Genomic DNA, 20179 nt, shown 5'->3' with positions numbered 1-20179 from the left:
TGGGCATGTTCCTAATTTTTTTTTTCTTATGAGAAATATTAGGGACAATAAATTGTCTATAAAATACCATAGAAATGGAACAATTCACTTTTTATTGCTAATTGTCCAAATTTTAATGTTACATTTGTTTAAAACAAATATTTTGTTTTCATGCTCTATCTTGAGTAGGGTTTCACTAATAATAAACATCCATATTTGCCGTTGCATATGTTAATTAGAGCATTAAAAACTTGAAAAACTTACACATACATATATATTTATAACACACACACACATATACACACACACACACACACACACACACACACACACACACACACACACACACACACACACACACACACTGCCTGTCAAAGTTTGGAAACAGCGAATATTTTACCCTTTAGTTTATGTGCAATAAACTAAGTAAATAGCAAATACACAAAAATTGACTTGAAAAAAGGTTCTGTGGACTGAGTTTGACATTTTTGTCTCTAACAGGGGAACCTACACTATATTGCCAAAAGTTAGCAGACACCTGGTCATAAGTATGGTATGTGCTTTTTGAGCATCACATTCCACATTTAGTCAGAATTTTCTTATATAATTCTATCAACTCTTTTGGAAAGATGTTTTAGTAGATTTTGGAGCGTACTTGTGGACATTTGTGTTCATCAACCACTAGGGTGTTAGTAAAGTCAGGTACTAATGTAGGGTGAGGAGGCCTGGGGTCCAGTCAGTGTTCCAATTTATAACAAAAGTGTTCAGTAAGGTTGAGATCAGAGCTCTAAAGCAGGCCACTTAAGATCTTCTTCTCCAAACCATTTCTTCACTGAGCCCGTTTTGTTTTTTGTTTTTTTGTTTTTTTGGAGAAGGGCACTGAAATGCTGGAACAGTTTTTATTATACCTTATCCAAAGACGTCCTATAAAATTGTGGTCCTCCAGCTTTTTGGTAACAGTTTGGAGAACCACATATTGCAGGAAAGGTCAGGTGTCCCAATACCTTTTTGTCCATATAGTGTATGTAAGAACAAGAGAAAATGTGTTACCAGGCTGTTTCACACCCGCAGTCAAACATAGAGGTGGAAGTTTAATGGTTTGGGATTGCTTTGGAGCAGGAAAGGTAGAATACTTATTCTGGGTGTAAGGAATACTGAACACTGAATAATACAATACCATGCAATTCTATCTACAGTTAAATGGAACCAACATAACATCACCATACAAGACAATGACCTGAACATACATCCAAGTTTAATAAGCGTTATTTAAAGATCGAACAGTCTGCTCAAGTGATATCTATAGTGGAATGGTCTGGCCAGTCACAGGCCCTAAGTCCTACTGAACTATTCTGGGATGAAGAATAGTCACAAGGTCAGAAAGAAATATTGAAATAGCAAAGGACACCTTTGGCAAGTTATACAGGGGGCAAGTATTTCAGCTGAATGTTTGGAGAAAATAACTGTCTGAATACAAAGAGTGTATAAAGCTCTTATTCCTGCTAAAGCAGGATTTTTTTTTTTCAATATATATGTAATTTATCTATTTATTATGTTTTGCTTACATTATACATTTATATATTTATTTGTTAAAAGTAAATATAAAGGTCTCTCCTTAAAAAATGATAGACAGATGTGTTTTTCCAAACCTTTGAGAACCACTGTAGATATAAATAATCTTATAACTTATTTATCGATTAAAATCTTTTTAATACATTTCCAAATTTACATGGAAGGAATGGCTACACATGTTGACATAGGCCTTATTTGCAATCTTTGGTATAAAATATTATGAGTAATATTCTTATCTTTTCTTTTTTCTACACAGGTATATGCTAAACTTCACAACATTGTCTTTCTTCTGAACACAGAGAATCTGCAAGTATAAGAAACTGAAATAAAGCTGTTTCTGTCCTCCTTTCCCAGACTGATGTTTTCTTATCAGGTCTCTTACCCTCAGACAGGAGAAAGGTCTCCTTTGCACAATATAGCCTACAGCCATAATCTGAACCTCAGTCTTTCACGCAGTCAAATCCCCATCAAAGCCCACAGGCCTCCAGCAGTCGTTGATTTTCACCCCAACCTGCTGGGAGGCAAACTACTTTAAATTAAACTAATTAATCCAACACCCAAATGTCTGCTTATTTTCTGTCACAGTGTCTAACTGCCTAAAAACTATTTCACCACTAAACAATCTTTCCATCATTTTTAATTAAAGCTCCTCTGCATCACCAAAGTCAAAAAAGTTTTTCTTTTGATATAAAAATATTAATATTGTACAAGAAGACCCTATAGACAATTAAGAGGAGACAACCAAAAGGTTTTTAATTATAAAATAAAATCATTAATAAACATATACAAAAATGTTTTTGGTATATTTAAAGATAACTTGCAGTTCCCAGCTGCACAAATAAAATTATGATGATAATTATTAGCATTATTGTTAATATAATGATTATTATGTAATATTCTTGTTTTCAAAAGTTGATTAACGTAACTGCTGTAACCTCCACATTACTTTAAACTTCTGAACTACTGTATGTGGTTATAAAACACTGTGTATTTTCTGGATTGAAAAATGTCTTGTGAATTGCAAACGGTGCAAACTGGAAACACAATTGGTCATTTTCAAATGTGCTTTTACAACTATAAATAAATATCAGTTCTAAAAGAATAACAATTTGACCAGCTGGACATATATGGACATGTACAGCATGCAATCTTATATGTAATGGAGCTGAGAACGTACAATATACTCATATGTGATGGACCTGAATTAGTAACCCTAGTTCCCTTTCAGGAACTTGAGCTGCGTCGAAACGCTTTGGGAATGAGTGTCCAATCATGCCATACTGACCAGTCCCTGCCTAGTGTGTCTGAGCACCACCAGCGTGCGGGACAGAGAAGCCAGGAGTGGCTCTGGTGTCAAAGTCATGAAAAATGGCGAGGGTCAAAGTGGTGGACCAACCCGCAGCGTTACATATGTCCTGTAGGGTAACCCGTAAAGGCCGCCATAATCCCGGGTTGAATGAGCATTGACTCCGAAAGGAGTGGGAAGACCAGAGGACTCAACACGTGGTAATAGCATCCACTTTTCATCTGCTGAGAGTCTGCTTATTGGCAGAAAAACCTTTCCTGTGAGAGACATTGCAGACAAACTGCTGCTCATGACACGTCGTGAGGGAGCCATAGTCACCTTAGGCACATACCCAGTTTTAGGGTAGAGAAAGGCATTGGCCATGCCAGCGGTAAACTCCAGGAGAGACAGGCCCCAGTGACTGCCCTGCAGGCGGTGTACAATAATCCACGATAGGGCACATGTAAACCTTCAGGGTGGACGGGGCAAACCTGTGGCAAACCATTCCTGCAAGAACTCCAGAACTGAACCAACCCGGGCAGTTGACTGGGTCTAACTGGTGGTGCTCAAACTACATGGAAAACAGCTGCCATCTAGCGGCATATGACCTCCTCGTGGAGGGAGCTCTGGAATGGAGGATGGTCTCAACTACCTCGGTAGAGAGACCAGCTGCTAGAAACTGTGCCCCCTCAGGGGCCACAGCCATAGCTTCCATAACTCTTGGCGAGAGTGAACTAGAGTTTCCCCTGCCTGCGAGAGGAGATCCCTCCTGGGAGGAATTTCCCGAGGAGGTCCCTCGAGGAGGGACAGCAGGTCCGTAAACTAGGGTCTGTTCGGCCAGTGAGGTGACACCAAGGGGAGACATACTCCTTCCTGGCGAATTCTCTCTAGAACTCCCGGGAGCAGTGCAATAGGAGGGAAGACGTACCAGTTGGGCTGGGTAAGAGAGAGAGAGAGAGAGAGAGAGAGAGAGAGAGAGAGAGAGAGAGAGAGAAACAGAGGGGACAGTGTGAAGTCTGCCGAGTCGCAAACCTATCCACCTGGGCTCTGTAATATCTCTGCCATATCTGCTCCATCTGCTTCATTCCCCGGGTCTCTGCCCTTACCTCGAAAGGGCGTCTGCTCTCTAATTCAACCAGTTCAGGATGTAAACTGCTCTAAGTGAGAGAAGTTTCCACTGGGATTATAAAAGGATCTGCTGTGCCAGCCTGTACAGGGGTACGTACGGACAAGCACGTGGCGATCTCTCAGGTCACGGAGGAAGTGTTTAAGTGCTATAAGCACAGCCATAATCTCCAGGCAGTTTATGTGCCATAAACGATGTAGCTCGTTTCACCGACCTTGGGCGGAGCGGCCACTCATGACTGCTTCCCACCCTGTAAGGGGGAGTATCCGTCATTAGCATTACATGTTGTGAAGGTGCGGGGTGAGAGTGCTAGGCCGAAGGGGAGGACCCAATATTGGTAAGCTTCACCCCTGAAAGCAAACCTCAGGAACCTCCTGTGAGCAGGAAAGATGGCTATGTGGAAATAGGCGTCCCTTAGATCGATAGTGACAAACCAGTCCTCGGACTTGATCTAAGACACAACCTCTTTGAGGATAAGCATCCTGAACCTGAGCCTCATGAGTGAGCGGTTCAAGGAGCGTAGATCTAGGATCAGCCTCAATCTGCCGTCCTTCTTCCAAACAACGATGTACTGGCTGTAGTAGCCTGACTCTCTGACTAAGGGAGGAACCACCTCGATGGCCCCTTTACTTAGGAGGGTGCGCACTTCCTGTTTCAGGACCAGAGCCTGCTTGTGTCTGCTCTCCAAGGCACATCCTGTGGCGGAGCTAACAGCCTGGCCTTCTGGTGGTAATGAGGAGGTACGGGCACCGCACAAGGTGTAGATCGTCCTCCTTGATGTAGGGCACTCTGATTGTCAGGGCCGCTTCACCACTGCCCATTAGAGGACCACCCTCAGGTTAGCCGACTTCTTCGATTTGGGCCTAGAGCATCGCCTGGGGCCCTTGGGCCCTCCCGTCATTGTCTGGGGGCAACGCTCTGTTTCTGGGCTTCTGAGCACCGCACAAGGTGTAGATCGTCCTCCTTGATGTAGGGCATGCTGATTGTCAGGGCCGCTTCACCACTGCCCGTTAAAGGACCACCCTCAGGTTAACCAACTTCTTCGATTTGGGCCTAGAGCATCGCCTGGGCCCTTGGGCCCTCCCGTCGGTGTCCAGGTGAAAACGCTCTGTTTCTGGGCTCCGTGATGCCCGGCTGTGCCAGGCTTGGGCTGCGCACGGTGAGCAGCTCCAAGAGAGCGGCGAGAGAGATATCGCTTAAATGCCGCTGACTGCTTTGCTTCGGCTCACGTCATTACCTCCAGGAGCTCCTCGAACAGCACAGGCTTTATTTGACGTCGCCCGCCGATGATGTCACGACTTGCCTATTGGCTGGATTTCACACATGAATCAGAGCGTAGACAACGTGAAGCGTTCCCAAAGCGTTTTGACGCAGCTCGAGTTCCTAAAAGGAAACTAAACATATAGGGCATTCTCTCTTATATGTGATCGAGCTGGACTTGTACAGCACTTTCTTACATTTAATGAATTTGGACATGTATAGCATGCTCTCTAGCGTGAACAAGTGCAGTGCTCTCTATTGCTTGTGCTGGAGCTCAATTTGCACAGCAGTGTCTCTTACAAATGCTGAAGCTGGATGTGTACAGCACCCTCTCTTACATGTGCTGGAGCTGGACATGTATGGCACTATTTCTTGCAAGTGATGGAGCTGGATGTGTACAGCAAACAATTACATGTGCTGGAACTAGATGTGTTAAGCGCACACTTACATGTGATGGAGCTGGCTTTGTACAGAATGCTCTCTTGTTGAATCTGAATGCGTGTCTTGCTTTTATACATGTAAAGGTGCTGAACAGATATATGTTTGTGCCTGTGCAGAAATGATTGCAAGCAATCACCCAAAGGCCACTACCCTGATACAAATCATTGCATAAGGCACAAACTGCACTCACACATACAGTACAAACACAACCCATAATTTCCCTTGGCGCGTCTGAAAAGGATTGTTTATGGTAACCTTGTAATCAACCTGCCTGGCAGCTCCACCATTAACCACTATAAGAAGGCGAGCACAATCTGGGAGTGAAAGTGGGGGAGGCTCGCCTCTCTGATGGAGCACGACGCTGGCCCTGCCATCTTCCTCTCATCATCCGCTTTCAAGGAGCGCAATTTCCATTTCAGTCGGATTACACCTTTTAATGTATCACAAGCATTAAGTGGAGGGGAGAAAGGGGGAGAGATATGAAGAGAGAAAAAAAATCAGCTTCTCTCACGCTTACATTTCAAACGGCGTGTTCGAGCCTTTGAGTGAAGAGGAGTAGATGAGTGCCACCGCAATTAAAATCAAAAGCCTGGCACAGCAGAGCAGTGGCCTACAATAACCCTTTGTGTGCCACTGAACAGATGGGACAACATGGACAGCTGAAATTGGGTTAAACGTGATGAGACATTACCTGAATTCAGCAAAGCGTGGCGTGTGTGTGTGTGTGTGTATGTGTGTGTGTGATAAGCACTGCGTCACCTCGGCGAGAGGAGATCCCGCGCTAATTACAGCGCACGCGCACATCAGACACAAGAGAAAAGAGCCTGTAATCTCGTTAAAGCATGTCTGTGATTAAATAAAATCGGTTCAATAATGAGGCGCAGTCTTTTTCTGTCTTCCTTTTTTTTTTCTTTTATTTTGTGAAGGAAGGGGGGAAAAAACAACGTGACCATTTTCTCCTCTGTTGTAATCATATGTAAACGCTGCTTGTTTTCTTTGGTGCATCGGCACATAACGGGCCTTTTAGTTAAGAACAAGTTAGGGCTGATTGCACAAGGACCACTGGGTGTTTTTCATGAAAACACGCACGCGCGTGCGTGCGCATGCACCCACATACACACGTTGTATCTTCCACGAACATCTTCCAATGCAATGAATTAATGTAAACTTATTAATTAAAGTTCTCTTTAAATGTCCCCACAAGATCCAACCTGTTATATATTTTTATCTTTGCAGGGTCATTTGGTCCGCGTTATGATGTTTAAAGAAAATGAAGGAGCTAGCGCGCGCACACACGCGCGCAATTTTTTTTTCATGATGAATGATGCGTCTTAATTATACGCCCGTGCCCTGCATTAATACGCGTTTTATATAACCCACTGTTTATTCATTATTTCAGAGCCGTTTCTGGAATTATGTAAATAACGTCTACACAAAATCCAGCCGTTAATAAGACTTGCCACTTTTTTGTTCATGCAATTCAAATTGAACCAGGTTTCCGAGGGGGAAAGCCAAAGAAAATAAAACGTCGAAAGAGATTACAGGAAAGATTACAAGATTAAGGAGGGAAGGCCTTGGGAAAGTGAGTGCACGAAGAACTTGAAGAAAAGGAGTGAAACTTTTGACTTCTGTAGCACACGGGCGGGAGAGAAGTGCTTCAAACTAACCACAGCTTACAAGGTACAGACCACAAGCAAAATTCAATGTAGAATATTTACATGTGGTCTGCAACAAACTCAATATAAAGTGTATAAATAAGGATAAACCAATATATCTTTTTTAAAAACAGATGCCAAGACACACTTATTATGCATGACATATATAAAGCTGGGTGACATACATATCAGCTTATAAATCCAATTTTCTGTTTGCAAGAAAACAGATTATGTATGTAGAGCCAGAACTTTAGCAGCATGGATTTGGAACAACAGTGTTTTAAATGTATTTCACCAAAAACATAAAGATGATTTACATGGTGTATATATTTATACAATATTTCAGCTTTGATTTAACTTATTAAAAAAAAAAACTATTATTACTAGTATTCTTCAGTTTGTAACTTACATTTAGTGTAAATTTACATGGCAACACACACATAAAATATTTTTTTTTTTTATCAAAAATGTGAAGAAAAATATTCTTCTTTCAGTCATGATTAAAATTGTATAAATAACAAATCAATGCATAAGCAAATGAGGATGTTTAAGCAATATTCGTTTCTTCACATGAGACAAAGTCTACTCTGCTACATTGTGCTTTATTTCTAGTCACAACCCTTTGTCCCCAATGACACAATTTAAGAGTAAAACTTTTTCAGGTTATGAATAATTTTAGGGTCTTTGTGTGCACTTTAAATCCTGATGCAAATAGATTCACTCAGGAAAGCCTATTATAGCGCCACTGATACTGCTGCTTGTCCTCGAGCAAATTCTCCTGAGATAAGTGGATAAGTGTTTTGACGTACTCAATTTCCAGGGGCATCACAGGATAAGTGTGTACATCAGATCGGATCTATATGAATAAGAGGCAGAGTACATTCCAAATCACCAATGTTTAATATTTATTTTCTTTAGCATAGGTGATCAGTTTGCTGCCTTCAGATCTGTGTTTACCTGAGGATGAAGAGATCTAGGGCATGTGCTTGACCTCAATTTTAAAGCATTTGTTCCAAATGTACCCCCAGCATACCTGTCCAGCTCCTGCTTTTGCCTTAATATAAGTTTGTAATACTTAGCTTTATATTTTGAGTAATAAACTCTGCAGTTTTGTCACGAACCTGATCAGAGTTTTTACCTTAATTTACCTTAAAATGTGTGTGTGTGTGTGTGTGTGTGTGTGTGTGTGTGTGTGTGTGTGTGTGTGTGTGTGTGTGTGTGTGTGTGTGTGTGTGTTGTATTTTAATTTACCCATTAGTCAAACTTTATTGCTCCATTCACTTCGATCCCATTTACTGTTTAATGTACTGACTTGAGGAAAAAACCTATGTGATTAGTTTCAACTTAACCTGCCCTATACAGTACATAACCAGATAAGAGAAAGAGAGAGAGAGAGAGAGAGAGAGAGAGAGAGAGAGAGAGAGAGAGAGAGAGAGAGAGAGAGATAAAGAGTATTTTCTTAATCTTTTCCTACTGCTGGGCTCTCATGGTTTCTGTAGCACGATTGCTTTGGAAAAAATGTACTGTATTCCACAAGGCCCTGTGAACATTTGCGCTATCAACACACAATTATCTGGCTTAATCATGTGGAAATGCACAACAATCACCTGGGCCTCAGAATCTAATGATATACTTGCCAAGATCAAAACATGCAACAGTACACCCATACATACATCTCTCTCTCTCTCTCTCTCTCTCTCTCTCTCTCTCTCTCTCTCTCTCTCTCTCTCTCTCTCTTCTACATTACATTAAGTTACATTACTTGGCACTGCGTAGATTGCCTGGCATGAGTTTCTATCAGTTATGTCCGAGTAGAAACACTAACCCCTTACACATTCTCTAATATTTTTTCACAAATGGAGCATTTTATGATGCATTACTGACATCTTGTGGCTCACTCAATATTGACTCACTCATTATAATGGAAGCATACACATGAAAAGACACAAGGCAAAAGTTTAAAGTGCATATGACGAATGTAAATATTAAAGTTTTTAAACATGTATAAACATGTATAAATTAATAATTCTATATTGTATGCCACATTACTGTGCAGGGCATTGTACATGCATGAGCACACATTTTATATTACTGTTATTGACATTTTCTTCCTGGTCATTGTCACTTTGGATCTGCAACCTTATTCTGGAAACACTGTGTGCAAGCTGGAAATACACCATGTATGAGAGTCTATGCACACCAACCCATAACTTGGGGCAATTTACCAATTCATCATTCAGCATGACCAGCATACCAGTGAACTCTAAGGAAACCTAGTTAGACAACCTTTAAAATTCCACATTGTAACTTGAGACCTTGGAATAGCGAGGCAACAATGTAACCCAGTGTACCACAATGGCACCCTGGTTCTTAATTTAAAATAACAGCAAAATAGGAAAAATTAAGTAAAACATTTTGTAGGTGGGTATTACAAAAAAAAAATAAAGTTTATTAAAATACAAAACCCTTTTCTTATAAAGCCTAATTTACACACTCAGACATACACTGAGAGACTAATGACACACATAGATACCTTCACACGTGCACACACAGCTGTCACCTGCCATGCAGTTGAGTCATATATCCCAAAGCTGCATGTGTTACACAGAATCATCTGCCAGGTCTCGTCTCCTGACAATATATCTCTGACAGCATTTCCTATTAATCAGAGAGTCCATCTGAGCACTGTTTCTTTTTTGTCCCTCACCTGAATATCTACATATTTACTGAAAGTCTACATGCACACTGGAAACAGTACGATAGTTTATATATTACAGACTACTAAAAATATATAGGTCAGGGTGAGAAAACAGACATTTTCTATAAAGCCTAAGTTCATAACAGCACTTTTAGTGTTATATAGAGTATTTGAACAAAGTCAATTCATTGTGATTTTAGCATGTGTTTATTAACTCGTTTAAAATATTACATATTTACAAAGGAAAAAATTATACTTGAGCTAAAAAGGTTCCACTTAATGTATATAAAATTTCTATAGAAAAAAAAACTAGCTAGTCACTTTATGAAAACATAATAAAGTGTCATAAATTTTCAGATTTGGTAAAAAAAAAAAAAAAAAAAAAAAACCTTTTTTTTAAACAAAACTGACTTGCAAGTCACCAAAATATTATTAATAAATGTTCAAAAGCAAGTAAATTGTACAATAAGCATATGCAGATTTTATAAGCTACACTACCAGTCAATAGAACACACTCAACTATATATATATATATATATATATATATATATATATATATATATATATATATATATATATATATATATATATATATATATATTTATATTTATATTTATATTTATATATATATATATATATATATATATATATATATATATATATATATAATTTATTTATTTATGTATTTATTTATTTATTTATTTATTTATTTATTTATTTATTTATTACAAAATTAATTGTGGAGGGGAGGGGCTAAAACATAATAGTGAACTTTGCATTTTTTTACTTTGTTTCATCAGACACGTAGTTTTCATTTTATAACTTTAGATTTCACGAAGTGGTATGACTAGTTGGGAACACCAAGGAAAGCTTGTTTTGGCAGGAGCTCGCAAATAAAGCTGGTGGAGAACATGACAAGGCTGCAAAAATACATTAAAGAATGTATGATCACTATCACTAAATGCTTACATTCCTTCATGGCACTAATGTCTTTTAAGTTAATGAAAAAGTAGAAAATAGTAGAAATAAAGAATAACTTTCTATAAGCATATTTGTCCCAGCCTTTAACCAGTTGTGTAAATAGGAAATTTTTAAAGAAAACTGTAATATCAATATACCTACACACCAATACACATCAGTTTTACAGTACATAACTTATAACAATATTTGAGCAAATTAAATAGAATAGCTCTCATAATCATTGTTTACATAAATGCAGATTTATACAATGCCCGAAAGACAAAAACTCCTGCTAAACAAAAAGTACCTACTACAGAGCAGTAACTGAAAAGTTTCCCAAAACCATTGCCCAAGTCAGCCATGGTCCTCCAGTGAAAACATAAGATTTATATGACGCATATGCAAATGATTCATGTTCTCTGTATCCTGCACTACTGGGATAAATAAATCTCCATCCTCTATTCAAGAATGCAAAGATTTAAAAACTTGTATTCATTCCATACACTGCTATATAAACATAATGACAAAAACAAATCCCATTCTGCTAATCATAAGTATATTTATCAGCAATGTCTCTTCAGTGTTTGCCCAATCAGGAGGAAGAGCAGGCCCGAGAGTAGGCAGAAGAACACACCTACTGGGGCGGACATAAAGGAAAGGCCGTACATAGTATTCAGCTGAAAATCTGGACACAGATTTCTATTTTGGTACTCAACATACAAATTTACCATATCCATCATTTCCAACCATATGACAGACAACACAGTCGCAAGAAGGATGAAGAAACCTGGGGGTGAGAGAATAGGAGAATCAGACAAATGGTACATTTATGTGGAATATGTTTAGATATAAGTCAATTTCTAAAAGAATCTCTAAAAATTTTGAGGTATTTATTATTGTGGAGAACAGATGCATAGTTACCAAATGGTACTGTTAAAATATTTAGCTTACCAGCTGTGAGGTAGAGCCCACCACCGGCTTTATAGAGGCAGGGACTAGTGAATGGAGCAGCACAGATTATGATGAAGCCAGCCAAGATGACTGCAGCCACACCCAACAACATGAAGATGCTCCAGAAGCCTCTGAAGACTACACAACACAAATAACTAGTTGCTACGGAAATTATTATTTTAATATGTATGATAAATTATTCCAGTATCATTTAATGAATTTAACAAATGTAACTGACCAATAAAATATAATGACATGGACAAGCTGTAATGAATAGTGGGAAAGATACAAGACAAAGTGTGCATAGAAAATTGCTTACTGATGGCAGACTCATAAGTGGTTGCATTGTGGGTCACTTCAGATACAGGGAAGGGAGAGAGGTAGGCATGTGTACATACTTTGGAGTGTGGCTGGTTTGCTGTGGGAATAACCATAAAGACACACAATTTTTTTGGTCACTCTGCTATAAATGATTGTAAAGGTAATTTATCTGGCACAAAAAATGAAAATGAAAAAATGACATCTGTACAGTCTCAACAATTACTGACATCACTATAGAGTATGCAAATGTATACTATATTCAAACATGAAATATTTATGTGTGTATCCCAAAGATTAAACAAGCTTTACAACAGATGATAGGCTTTACAATTCAGATGTCTAAGTAGGCAAAATTTAACCAAAACAAATAATTAGTAATATAATACCCTCTATTCTATATTACACAACTTTTTTTTTATGTTTATTATAAATAAAATGCCAAAAGTTTGGAAATGCCTAGTTTTTAAAATTGTTTTCTAAGACACTTGCAAGTCACTTTTGTTAATGGCAACAAGCTGTTAAAAGACAAAAACACAGAGAAATTGGACCATGAATGACTGGAAGAAAATTCTATTGACAGATGAGCCCAAATTTGATATTTTAGCTTTAAGAGAAGAACTTATGTAACACCAAGAACAGAATATGTTGCCAGACTGTCTCACTCCCACAGTCAAACATGGAGGTGGGAACTTGAAGGTTTGGGGTTGTTTTTGAGCAGGAAATGTTGGAGAATTATTCCAGTGAAAGAAAAACTGAACCGACATGGTTACCATTCATATATTCTACACCATGCAATTCTATATAGACTACAGCTAATTGGAACCAATAATGTCAGCATTATTTTGAAACTAAACAGTAAGCTGGAGTGTTAACTATCATGGAAAGACCTGCTCAGTTGCTGACCTACAAGTCCTACTGCTTTGGTACAAAATGGATCGCAACATTAAAAAAATATATATATTATTATTATTACTAGTGAAGGAGAATTTGTTTGAATTTATCATATCTATTTGATCAAGGTAAATCCTTATATTGTTTAATTGCATGGTTTGTTGCAAAAGCAAACAAACAAAAAGAACATGCATGTATCTCACACTGGGCCATTTTTTTACAGTTTAGAAAGTTTGCCTTACTGAACCAGAACTTCAAGATCAAGTCCTCATCCCCTCTTCCTCCAAATGAACAGCGCCAGAAAAAGCCCTCATGGTAAAAGGTGGAAGAGTTTTCGGCATCTGCAGTCTGCACAGAGAAAAATTCTGAGGCCAGAGGGCATGTTTGCTATGCATTCTGATGCATATATGCAAGTGTGAGTATTTAGGTGTGTATGTGGGCACATGTCTTGGTATGTAAGCATGCATATATAAAAATATTTAATAAAAAAAAAAAAAGAAAATAATGATAAAAAGATTTAATAAGTTATATAAACACAAATAATAGTTGTTTTTTTTTTTCTGTAATCCTGAATGAATTGGAGAATTTTACTTTTATAAACTCAACTAGTAGACAGGAAAAGATTTCATTCGCGTTCAAAGATAAGGTTACATTTACAGTAAAGTAATTGTATATTAAATATTGTGTTTATGTAACAGCAGCACTGTATATTTAAAACCTATGTTGTGAGTTGCACTGGCACATTTACAAAGCCAAAGGTTGGCCCTTTGGAAATGACTGACCATGTGTGTGACTTCCACAAATAGATTTGGCAAAAGAGTGCAGACATTGCAGTAAGATTCCAGTTTCATTGCCCATCATTAAGCCTGGTATCATGCTCTAGCATGTGATATTCTATCCTAGCAGCTTCACTGAGACTGTAAATAGTGACCTGATATGTAACCATACACTTCTCCAAATCGAAACACACACTGATGCAATCAAGAACTTGGACTAGCATAAAAAATGAATTTTAGTTAAAGACTGATTTTTAAAGATTTAAGTGCCAATGTTCTATAATTCAGCCTTTAGGTTCTAATTACAATATCATGCTGAGTGTATTCTATGTGCCAAACAGTCAATGGAAAAATTGGCTATAATGTCACAAAAGAAAATTGGCTCTGAGATGTTTCAATTAAACAGGCTGCATTTGAATACTGTATTGGCACTTTAATTAACATCAATAAAACACAAATAAACATCAATAAAACACCAATTTATCCTTCCACCAACCTCTCCACTATTCGTCACATCTGTTTTGCAAGTCTCCCAAGCCAAGAGCCAATAATCTGTACCAAAGGATAGAAGGATGAAGACTGTCCCCAACGCAGCAAAGAGCCCAGCAAAAAACAGTGCCACACTCCACTTCATGGTTAATCCCTGTTGTTTCTCACTGTCAGTCAAAATAAGCCAGTCTTCCGGGATTGTGTAAATAGAGATTCTTGGATTGGTACTTTAGGAAATTGTGCTTGTCAGTGCTTTTCCAGTATCACACCGTCTTGGCGTCCTTATACGCTTTCACACAAGGGTCTGTTTATTGTCCTGAAGCCCCGTCCCTGTCAGACAAAATGAGTTTGGGGTGGCAGTAGGGAACAAGGACAGGGAGAGGGCTCCAGAAGTATAGTTTCATGTGGACCATCCCCTTGTACTATTTTTGTACTGCTGACTGAAAATGCCTGCTGTCTCTCTTAGGGGTGCGGTCTGGGAATGGGAAATTTATTATGGAAGGGAGTTGGTATGGCTTGAAATATCTCGTACAAACTGAAAGCCTGTTCTTAGGACTAGATAGTTTGAAGTGGGATGAGTGAAAAGAAAGACATAAGAGCTTCCTGTCATCCCATGTTAGACACCACCTCCTGTTTACAGCTATGAAAAACTTAGTACATAGTTGTGAAAATTTAATATGTTTACATATTATTAATATTGTGACCTCACAACTGACAAGTTGTTAAAGATGCATGGACCTACTCATCAACAAATAGTTTATGAAATATCTAATCATTTCTCTACAAATTCTGGTGTGTAGATTTCCTTAAAATGGAAAAAAAAAAAAAAAAGCCTAATTACAAGTTTTACTGAAGGTTAAAATAAACATCCATTTTCTATGGAGTGGGGCATTTAGCAGAGAGCAGAGAAACCGGCTACCAATTAGCATTGTGATGTGAGTAGAGATCACAGCAGCATAAGTATTGTCCTTATACACATATTTTTTAGCTATAAAATTCAGGTACACAGTAAAAGTCTTACCACTTGATGTATGCGGGGGTCAGACATATGCAGTATTCTGTGAAATCTCTCACTCATAATGTTCCAAATCCAGTGTAAAACTCCTCTATGTTACCATGGTGCATACAGATTTGTGATGCTTCAAATATACTGAGATGCTTTGTATCTTTTAATATGATATGTAATATAATCTAATTATCTGGCTGTGTAACTGTTCATAAAAAAATTATTTTACCATTAATTAACTATATCTGTTCAAAACAGATTTGCAATTGTTTACAAAGTAGAACTTTACTGTGTGTGTGTGTGTGTGTGTGTGTGTGTGTGTGTGTGTGTGTGTGTGTGTGTGTGTGTGTGTGTGTGTGTGTGTGTGTGTGTGTGTGTGTGTGTGTGTAAATAAGAGAGAGAGAGAGGTTTGGCCATCTGCCTCCTCTTTATGAGTTTCACTACCAGATAACATGTATTATAGAATGATTATATGAAGACTTCAGTGATAAAGAATAACTAGTTTTAAATCAAGTTCATGTTGAAGTTCAAATCAAGTTCAAATTTTACAGTGAAATGCTTTGTACGACTTTAAGCATGAAAAAAAAAATAGAATTTAAGAATAAAAATAAGTAGATAAATAAAAAAGAATAAACTATAGAAAATATATGTATATACATTAATCTGGACGGGGATGGATGAGTATGGCAGATAGAAACTAGAAAATAAGTTCATATATGTAAATATGCGGATTTATGTTAATCTATTATTCCTTATATCCCATGTCTACAAAACATCTCAGAGCACACTTTAAACCTGAAGGTGGATGAGTTACAACAGCAGAAGACCACCAGATTCCAGAATTGTTATATTCCGTTAATCATTTAATGGTATTATAATATAATATATAGTATATATAGTAAATATATAAATATAGTAACTAAAGTTTTTAGGTTGCTTAAAATAATTTTATAAATTATTAAAAAAATGTTAATGCATTACATGATCTTATTTGATCTTTTCTTTTCCACAACTAGAATAGGTATAGATAGGTTTTTGGATTATTTTCCTAAAATGTTGTAAACTTTTGTTGACTAAAATATGAACTCATTAAATGTACTACAGACAAATAATTTTTTTTTCCAATAAATAAATTGACACAGTTTAGCTGTTAAAATGAATTCCAACATTTTTGTGTTCAGGCCTGAAAAATTCTCAAGTCAAGTCAAGTCAAGTTTATTTGTATAGCACTTTTCACAACAGACATTGTATCAAAGCAGCTTTACAGAAATCAACAGTCAAGGTGAATGGTGTGCATTTATCCCTGATGAGCAAGCCATCACGGCAAGGAAAAACTCCCTTAAATTCTAAATTAAATAAAAGCTCATTACATTTTTATTACAGAAAACCCAGCCATTAGGGGGGCACAAGCCAGTGCACTCTTAGTGCCGGTCCCAAGCCCGGGTAAATGGGGAGGGTTGCGTAAGAAGGGCATCCAGCGTAAAACATGTGCCAAATCAAATATGTGGATCACAAATGAGAATTTCATACCGGATCGGTCGAGGCCCGGGTTAACAACGACCGCCACAGGTATCGTTAGCCGACAGGGTACCGGTGGAAATTGGGCTACTGTTGGCCGAAGGAGGAGAAGTAAAGGAGGAAGACGTCTACAGAGACGGCGGGAAAAGGAGCAGTGTAGGAGAGTAGAGGTTCGGGTTGGTACTTTAAATGTTGGTACTATGACGGGTAAAGGGAGAGAGATAGCTGATATGATGGAGAGGAGAAAGGTAGATATGCTGTGTGTTCAGGAGACCAAGTGGAAAGGGAGTAAGGCCAGGAACATTGGAGGTGGGTTTAAACTGTTTTATCATGGTGTGGATGGAAAGAGAAATGGTGTAGGGGTGATTCTGAAGGAAGAGTACAGTAAGAGTGTAGTGGAGGTGAAGAGAGTTTCTGATAGGGTGATGATCGTGAAGGTGGAGGTTGAAGGGATGATGATAAATGTCATCAGTGCCTATGCTCCACAAGTTGGCTGTGAGATGGAGGAGAAGGAAAGATTCTGGAGTGAATTAGATGAAGTGGTAGATGGTGTACCTAGGAAAGAACGATTGTTGATTGGGGCAGACTTTAATGGGCATGTAGGTGAAGGGAACAGAGGTGATGAGGAGGTGATGGGTAGGTATGGTTTCAAGGAGAGGAATGTGGAAGGGCAGATGGTGGTAGATTTTGCTAAAAGGATGGAAATGGCAGTGGTGAACACGTATTTTAAGAAGAAGGAGGATCATAGGGTGACGTATAAGAGTGGAGGAAGGTGCACACAGGTGGATTATGTTCTGTGTAGGAGATGCAACCTGAAGGAGATTGGAGACTGTAAGGTGTTGGCGGGGGACAGTGTAGCTAGACAGCATCGGATGGTGGTCTGTAGGATGGTTTTGGAGGCGAAGAAGAAGAGGAGGAAAGTAAGGATTGAAAGAAGAATAAGATGGTGGAAACTGAAGGAGGAAGAGTGTAGTGTGAGGTTCAGGGAAGAGGTCAGACAGGGGCTTGGTGGTGGTGAAGAGGTGCTGGATGATTGGGCAACTACTGCAGGAGCGATGAGGGAGGCAGCTAGAAAAGTACTTGGTGTGACATCTGGAAATAGAAAGCAAGACAAGGAGACGTGGTGGTGGAATGAGGAAGTGCAGGAGAGCATTAGGGGAAAGAGGTTGGCAAAACAGAAGTGGGATCGACAGAGTGATGAGAAAAGTAGGCAGGAGTACAAGGAGATGCGGCAGCAGGTAAAAAGGGATGTGGCGAAAGCCAAGGAAAAGGCATATGAGGAGCTGTATAAGAGGTTGGACACTAAGGAAGGAGAAAAGGATTTGTACCGATTGGCCAGGCAGAGGGACCGAGCTGGGAAGGATGTACTGCAAGTTAGAGCAATAAAGGATGGAGAGGGAAATGTGTTGACTAATGAGGAGAGTGTGTTGAGAAGATGGAGGGAGTATTTTGAGCAGCTGATGAATGAGGAAAATCAGAGAGAGAGAAGGTTGGAGGATGTGGAGTTGGTGAAGCAGGATGTAGATAGGATTAGTAAGGAGGAAGTGAGAGCAGCGATTAAGAGGATGAAGAATGGAAAGTCGGTTGGACCAGATGACATACCAGTAGAAGCGTGGAGATGTTTAGGAGAGATGGCAGTGGAGTTTTTAACCAGATTGTTTAACAGGATTCTGGAAGGGGAGAGGATGCCTGAGGAATGGAGAAGGAGTGTGCTGGTACCGATCTTTAAACATAAGGGAGATGTGCAGACCTGCAGTAACTACAGGGGAATTAAGTTGATCAGTCACACCATGAAGTTATGGGAAAGAGTAGTGGAAGCCAGGCTGAGAGAAGAGGTGACCATCTGTGAGCAACAGTATGGTTTCATGCCGAGGAAGAGCACCACAGATGCCTTATTTGCTTTGAGGATGTTGATGGAGAAGTATAGAGAAGGACAGAAGGAGCTGCATTGTGTGTTTGTGGATTTAGAGAAAGCGTACGACAGGGTGCCGAGAGAGGAGTTGTGGTATTGTATGAGGAAGTCAGGTGTGTCAGAGAAGTATGTGAGGGTGGTGCAGGACATGTATGAGGACAGTGTGACGGCAGTGAAGTGTGCAGTAGGTACGACAGACTGGTTCAGGGTGAAGGTTGGACTGCATCAAGGATCGGCCCTGAGCCCTTTCCTGTTTGCAGTGGTGATGGACAGGTTGACGGACGAGATCAGACAGGAGTCTCCCTGGACTATGATGTTTGCAGATGATATTGTGATTTGTGGTGAGAGTAGAGAGCAGGTTGAGAAGAGCCTGGAGAGGTGGAGGTATGCGCTTGAGAGAAGGGGAATGAAAGTCAGTAGGAGTAAGACAGAGTACATGTGTGTGAATGAGAGGGAGGGCAGTGGAGTGATGCGGTTGCAGGGAGAAGAGGTGGAGAAGGTGGAGGAGTTCAGGTACCTGGGGTCAACAGTGCAAAGTAATGGAGAGTGTGTTAGAGAAGTAAAGAAAAGAGTGCAGGCAGGGTGGAGTGGGTGGAGAAGAGTGACAGGAGTGATTTGTGATAGTAGGGTATCTGCAAGAATGAAAGGGAAAGTTTATAGGACTGTGGTGAGACCTGCGATGTTGTATGGATTAGAGACAGTGGCATTGAGTAAAAGACAGGAGATGGAGCTGGAGGTAGCAGAGCTGAAGATGTTAAGGTTTTCGTTGGTAGTGACGAGGATGGACAAGATTAGAAATGAGTTTATTAGAGGGACAGCACATGTAGGATGTTTTGGTGACAAGGTGAGGGAGGCGAGATTGAGATGGTTTGGACATGTGCAGAGAAGGGACACGAATTATATTGGTAGAAAAATGCTGAAGATGGAGCCACCAGGTAGGAGGAAAAGAGGAAGGCCAAGAAGGAGGTTCATGGATGTGGTGAGGGAAGACATGCAGGTAGTTGGTGTGAAAGAGGCAGATGTAGAGGACAGGGTGGTATGGAGACGGATGATCCGCTGTGGCGACCCCTAATGGGAGCAGCCGAAAGAAGAAGAAGAAGACATTTTTATTACAGAACTCACTATTATTACAATCTACAAAATAACAAATAAGCACTACATTTTCCCTTTACCTTTTAAAAAGTTTATTTAATTAAACCACAATGTAGTTACTGTAGTTTAGATAAAAAATTTGACACACAATCCATTTACATAAGCAACGTATTAACTGGCTCCTGGTAGAAGTATAGAAAAAGACTAATCTAGTTTAACATGAGTATCTCTAAAAATATTAACACGT

General features: G+C 39.3%; 1 protein-coding gene across 1 annotated transcript; it reads right to left on the bottom strand.

Annotated features, from left to right (window-relative positions):
• Window positions 1–11216: 11216 nt before the first annotated feature.
• tmem182a (transmembrane protein 182a) lies at window positions 11217–14788 on the bottom strand. The gene is made up of 5 exons (XM_083538180.1): window positions 14412–14788; window positions 13382–13487; window positions 12247–12345; window positions 11928–12065; window positions 11217–11763 (listed from the first exon to the last, which is right to left on the bottom strand). The coding sequence occupies exons 1-5, from the start codon at window positions 14547–14549 to the stop codon at window positions 11540–11542; spliced, it is 705 nt and encodes a 234-aa protein (XP_083394306.1). The 5' UTR covers window positions 14550–14788; the 3' UTR covers window positions 11217–11539.
• Window positions 14789–20179: the final 5391 nt, after the last annotated feature.

The sequence above is a fragment of the Silurus aristotelis genome, assembly GCF_946808225.1.
Source record: "Silurus aristotelis genome assembly, chromosome: 3".
Classification (NCBI taxonomy): Eukaryota; Metazoa; Chordata; class Actinopteri; order Siluriformes; family Siluridae; genus Silurus; species Silurus aristotelis.
Note: the sequence above shows the minus strand (reverse complement) of the source record. Positions and strands in the feature narration are given on the sequence as shown.

Excerpts from the sequence above, each read along its gene's own strand:
- tmem182a (XM_083538180.1), bottom strand. The coding sequence starts at position 14,549 with ATGAAGTGGAGTGTGGCACTGTTTTTTGCTGGGCTCTTTGCTGCGTTG. Across the intron at positions 12,346-13,381 it reads GATCTTGAAGTTCTGGTTCA|CAAACCAGCCACACTCCAAA; the intron begins GTAAGGCAAACT and ends TTATTCCCACAG. Across the intron at positions 12,066-12,246 it reads CACTTATGAGTCTGCCATCA|TCTTCAGAGGCTTCTGGAGC; the intron begins GTAAGCAATTTT and ends TGTGTTGTGTAG.